This window comes from Anoplolepis gracilipes, chromosome 14, assembly GCF_047496725.1.
Source record: "Anoplolepis gracilipes chromosome 14, ASM4749672v1, whole genome shotgun sequence".
In the NCBI taxonomy this organism is placed as follows: domain Eukaryota; kingdom Metazoa; phylum Arthropoda; class Insecta; order Hymenoptera; family Formicidae; genus Anoplolepis; species Anoplolepis gracilipes.
This window is the reverse complement of record NC_132983.1, coordinates 7,878,832-7,885,386: the sequence shown is the minus strand read 5'-3', so window position 1 is coordinate 7,885,386 and position 6,555 is coordinate 7,878,832. Positions and strand designations below refer to the sequence as shown.

The 6,555-nt window shown below is 27.0% G+C and overlaps 1 protein-coding gene and 1 pseudogene across 1 annotated transcript; both read right to left on the bottom strand.

Moving 5' to 3' along the window:
- Positions 1–118: 118 nt before the first annotated feature.
- LOC140673328 (cytochrome P450 4C1-like) lies at positions 119–1,156 on the bottom strand. Its single transcript, XM_072906227.1, has 3 exons — positions 1,030–1,156; positions 462–641; positions 119–384 (listed from the first exon to the last, which is right to left on the bottom strand). Exons 1-3 carry the CDS (start codon positions 1,139–1,141, stop codon positions 218–220), a joined length of 459 nt encoding a protein of 152 aa, XP_072762328.1. The 5' UTR covers positions 1,142–1,156; the 3' UTR covers positions 119–217.
- LOC140673327 (cytochrome P450 4C1-like) lies at positions 1,094–6,555 on the bottom strand (annotated as a pseudogene).

Genomic DNA, 6,555 nt, shown 5'->3' with positions numbered 1-6,555 from the left:
ATCACTGTCCGATTAATCGCAAGAGAAATAAAGGAAAGAAGATGCGAGGAATACATTTGTGTGTTCCTGGACAAGAAATCACGTAACATTTTTACATATGCAATATATATTTTCTTGATAATGTTGAACGTCTAATATGCGTAATAATTTTCCATTATTTTTACAATTCATCTTCTTATACATATACTTACATGATATCCGTGTCAATTTTAAACGCCTATTTGTGATTAATTGGGATGAATTTCATATAAAACGGACGGGAAGGACAAAGTAATAAATCGGCCTTTAACTGCATATTTTTTAAATAATCTACGGGTTCCAAGTAAAAATTGTGCACCAAAGATACTATTATAGCCTTCAACTTCAGCAGAGCGAATTTTTGACCTATCACAAAATTTAAAGTCTATTATTGACACTATCAAAAATTGACGACACGAACAAAAACAAAAATAACAGTTCACCTATGCAATTCCTCGGTCCTACGCTGAACGGTATATAGGAATATGGATGACGATTCTGTATCTTTTCTGGCAAAAATCTATCCGGATCGAATACTTCTGGATTTGGCCAAAAATTAGGGTCTCTATGCACTCCCATGATATTAAGAAATAAGATTGTTCCAGTAGGCACTACATATGACTCTGAAAAGCGTATTATAAAATTATGAAATATTTTTACAAAAATAAGAATTTTTTTGATAAATAAAATGTACATAATATTGTACACAATGCTCTTAAAATGGTAAACTTATTTTACATTCATTAATATATACATCGTATAATGTGACAGGTAAAATGTGTAATAAAAAGTGGATTACGTAATTTTATATGAATTTTATGTAAATCTGAAAAATATATAATTACAAAATATAAAAATTTACAAAAGTACGAGTATTGTAAAGAAATAAAATATACGTAATATTTTATTTTTTGAATATTAAAGCAATTAAACTTATTTTACTCGATATTATATATACTCCATGAAATATGACATGTTCAAAATATATACAAAAAGATAGTGATTAATTACGTAATTTTACATCCTCCGCAGCGTTTCGTAATCTGAAAAATGCGGTAGGATACAAACGTAGGGATTCCTTTAAACATCTCTCTAAATATGGTAAATTTTGCAACGCCTTCATTGTAAGTTTCCCTCCGTTCTCTTGCAGCACACTATCGATTTCAACCCTTACACGCTCCTGTGTTGATAATATTTAAACTGTACTGTTTAATATTCTGATTTTTATGTTCATGCACACAAATAAATTTTTAATAATATTAATAATTCCTAATAAAATCAAAATAAATTTCTTATGTTTTGTTGCAAAAATATAAAAATAAACAAATCAAAAGTAAGCAAGTTTCAATAACTCTGTGTTATTACGTATTTATTTACAATCTTCTAGTTTTACTTTAGAATGCTTTTAATTCACTCTTTTTTAAATTTCATGCTCCACAACTGTCTTTTTATTTATAAATTTAACAATTGTAGTATCGTTTTATATTTTTAGTGAAATTTTTTTCAATTTTTTGTAAAACGAAACAAAAAAAATCGATTCTGTGAAGGAGTTTTTTTTCTTAATTTATCAATCTCTTATATGTTCCCGTTTGACATTTAAATAATACATCACAATAATATTGGAAAAAAGTATCTGGATATCTTTGTGTTCAACTAATAATAATAAAGTAAACATTACAGCCCTCGTTATAGTATCGTGACCCTATAATCATCATCACTTATTATTGTATTATTATATTATGCATGTATATAATATCGTCATACATGCTTAAATACACAAAATTAAAAAAAAAGATTATACTGATGCGTACTGCAACCATAAAGGTATCGACTTCCTCTCTAATGTCCGAATCAGTTAATAAACCTTTTCGAGATGCCGCTAGTCCAACATGGCTAGCCGCTTTTTTTTAACTTTTTAGAAATAAAAACTGCATATTAGCTCAATCTCATTTTTGCGTCCTTTAATTAACATTGTTCTTGTATAAAATTCAAACTTTATTATATATAATAATGATTTAATTTTACGACAGACATAAGCTGTATCATTACGTATGTTTTGTACAAATACTACAATAATAATTTTAGATTGAGTAAACAAGCTTAAATTAGCAGCTGGTCTCTTACGTATTTCCAAATACTTCGACATCATCTAGCTCTTTGTCGCTTTCAAGGTTTTTCAAGTACCTAAAGGATAAAAATAACATGATTTAGAACGTACTTTTTCCGTAAATCCATGCAATATTTTCAAGATATTTTTTTGCTTTCTTCCTTGTGGCGATAACGAGAATAACAAATTGTTATAGAACCAAAGCCTAAAAATTCTAAAACGTAATTCAATAAAACTATATATTTTTGTAACAAACTTATTTAAGGTCAGGATAAATATTTAAAGTAAACTTTAAATAATCATAGAGAATATAAATAAAATTTATACTATGTTACGAAAAACATATGTAGTATTTCCGAAAACATTAGCCATTTGTTTTACCATTTAGCTAAATTTTAGATTAAGATAGATTCTTTGATCAAAGGAAATTTCTCTGTTAGTTTTATTGCACAATTCATTTTTCTTAATTTTTCTATGTTTTAATGATTTCAATATTTCTAACATTTTAAAGATTGCAAACAATATTTTGAAATTAAACATTTAGTCGGGCACGTACAATATTTGGATTACTAATAGCCGGTAAACAGAATTTCGGTTTTACACTAATTGTTTATAGTAATTTATAGTAATTGTACCTTCACATGACTAAAAAATAAATAATTAAACTATTCTTCAAATTGTATACATATATTACATAATTACAACATAAAGGAAGATCACACAATTATTTATTATATGTATATAATAAGTTACCTATAAAGTATCAGTTCCATAATGAATCGCATTTCGATAGCGTTGCGGGAACTCGCCGATGTTTTGCAGAGAGATGCCCATAGCAGTTTCTATGAGTGCATTGATTATATAAAACAAAAATATCGGTTATTGTGGAGAATGATTGTTATGAAGATTATTATATGTATAATAAAATTTCTATATATAACACAAAACAATAAGAATTCTTCAGAAATCTTACCGTATATCGCGTTTAATGTATGCCCGCTAACAAATAATAATAAATCTTTTACAACTATTCCTCCAGCATCCTTCAACGATTTTGTCATGCAATTACTCTCTTTGATCAAGATATTAACAAACTGATTCAATATACTGAAATGAAATGTAGGTGTTAATATCTTTCGCCGTGTTTGCCATTTAGTGCCTAAAAGAAAAACAATATAACATAAAATTATATGATAAATAAATTTTAAAAATATTATATAAAATTACATTTTCTCTTACATTATAATGTTTAATTGATCAATTTTAAACAATATATTAACACTTATTTCGTATTAATGGGTCATTTTTGTCCGTGATTTTTCTAACAACGTCAATTTTTCGAAAACGAATAATCATAAAATAATATATTTAAGTATATTATTTTTCAAATTTCTAATTTTAGTCTTTATTTAGTATGTTCAAAGAAAGTATATAAATTTTTTCAGATTTTTTAAAAACACTTTTACATCGTATTTTCGATAAGTTTATTAATATAAACTTATCGAAAATACGCTGATCTATCTGTACGGTTAGAAGGTGCCAAAAATAACAATACAGAGTAAGAGTTAATTATCTTAAATTTATTTTGTGTGTGTGTTTTATTGCAAAATTCATATTTATAATCCTTTAAACTTTTTTATAAAACCTTTTTTGATAAAACTGTAAAAGAATTAACAAATATTAACATAAAATTTAGTTTATAATTAAAGCTTTATGGATTGGGAAATAAAAATAATTTATTAAAAGTATATTACGTGCCCTCGTGTGATAGTGTTTATAATTTAATTAATAATTTTTAATTAAAATATTACTGCTTTATTTGCTTGAGAATACGTGTATCACAGCGAAATTATCCATCATTATAATCTTTACTTATAAATTTCTTTTAAATTTATTAGTTTTTATAACAAAGAAGTTGTATAAGTTTATTATTTAATTGTATAAGATAATATTTAAGTCTAATTGTAACATTTTATTGGATTATCTCTGATGGAGAGAGACCGATAACAGACTGTAATAGTAAAGAGTATGTACGCTTATATGTTATTACGTTACCTGTGCTGGTAAGAAGACCTGTGTCCAACAAGGAAGTAACGTATCATATATACAACTTTTCTCAATGTGCTTGGTGCTACTTAGTATTGTCTGAAATTATCAAAAACATCTTAAGAAAAAACATTAGTTTATTGTGTCACTTTATCTTAGATACACAAATAATTCATTAATTATATCTCAAATTAATTAAAATTTAGATTTGATCGAGTACCGATGTTTCCTTCTTTTCATTTTTTAAGAACCTTTTTTTTTACAAGCAAAAATCTATTTATGAGGCGCAAGATCTTTAAATCTAGCTAAATCGTAATTTTATGTCTTTAAAAAAAAATAACCTGTAAAAAAATTAATTTTTTTTACATAGTGTCATAAGGCTTAAAGAGCTAAACAATTTAATATAATATAAGTATTTATTTAATCGTCGAAAAAACACATTAAGAATGTAAAGATTGGTAAAATATAGCGATATATAACAAATTTAAATAGTGAATGGATGAACGGACGTTTTGACCCTTCTTTGGGTCGTCTTCAGCGAACATAAGAAAAATGTAACAAACAGTACAACTAATAAGTCGGTCATCACCGAACATAGATTAAACCATAATCATAATTTTAATTGGGATGACGTAAGAATATTAGATAGGGAAACATTTCTCAACAAAAGATTAATATCTGAGATGTTATATATTAAAAGACAACATAACGGTTTAAATGTTCAAAGTGACACATATTGTTTGTCCGAAATTTACAATGAGGTAATAAACAAGTTGCCTAAGATTTAGGGGTCATACGTGGAAAGATTTTTGTAACAACATTGTCACTCCTCTTGACATTGTCGTGACGATTAGTCATAAATTATAATTGCTGAGGAAAGTGCCACCGATACTTGGTCGATTTATAATTTCATCTTACCGCATCGTGAGTTACCATGATTTTTGTCTTGCTCAAAGTTTTTTGTGCAGTCTACGCAAATTTAATTTTGTTTTAAGTTGAATTAATTTTTACTTTGTTTGTTTTCTTAATTTTCTTAATTTTGTTATGTTACATGACCGTTTTTTTAAAAATAAGTTATTCCAATGTCACTGACTGATAAAATTTGTTAAATTTCAGACATCATAGTTCTTTAATTATCATTGCGAATCCTGCGTTTTGACCTTGCACAATTTTTGTACATTTTACAGAACGGTTTACCATGCGTGCCTTTGACTTGTGCATTCCTTCTATCCACAACTTATTGACTAACAGATCATTAATTTGGTTTCGGACCGTGACTCCGCTACACATATCGACTCGACTATGTTAGTACGGTCTGACTTTCCGATTGCGGTACTATGTTTCTATTAAGCTTTCTTATCAACCTTTGCTAATATGTTTAATTCTCTTTCCGGTCTTTTAATTATGATTTATTATTATATGAGTGCTGAAGACGACCCAAAGAAGGGTCGAAACGTCCGTTATCATCCATTCACTATTTAAATTTGTTATATATCGCTATATTTCACCAATCTTTACATTCTTAATGTGTTTTTTCGACGATTAAATAAATACTTATATTATATTAAATTGTTTAGCTCTTTAAGCCTTATGACACTATGTAATTTTATTATTTATAGAGAGCTATTTTACTTGATTATTAATTTTTTTTATTACCTCCAAATCATCTGGATGACGGATAGACACAACAGGCATGAAGAAACTCCAGGCTTTCAAAATGAGATAATAGTTGTTAGCGTATTTAAACAACAATTTCATTTGCTCTTCTAAAAAATATATTATAAATACATAAAAATTATTGAGGAACTTTATTTGTCATTATTTTTATTGTTACTTTTACTCAAATAAATTAAAAATGATAATTAAGACTATGTAATGATAATTAAGAAAATAAAGAGCTATTGATATTGCAAAAAGAAATGCTAATATAAGTAATTTGCATGCAATAAATGTTGATAACTATTTCAAAGCAGAAGATTTATGAACTTAATTTTTACTAGCATGTGTGCACAAATGACGAATTTTTTGTCAATTAATGTAAATAAATTAGAAATTTTATACTTGCCTTCTGAAATTTGGGCTTCCAATACATTGCCAAGAATCGGGAGGCCCGGTGGTCCTGGTATAAGATTAATAAGTCGTGTATTTCTTCCATGATGCACATAATAATTATACACCAATGAAATAAACATGAATAATAACAATATGGTGATAAACATTGTTTCTTGACGTGATATTCTTGACCGTTTAGTTTAGCTTAATCTTTTTTAGCTTCCTGTTTCTATGATCCTTGAATCACACGTGTAACAAAGTGATATTTGTTTCACAGCAAAACTGTCACAATTGCCTTAATATTCTAAATATGCTAAGAGAGAAAGGGAGAG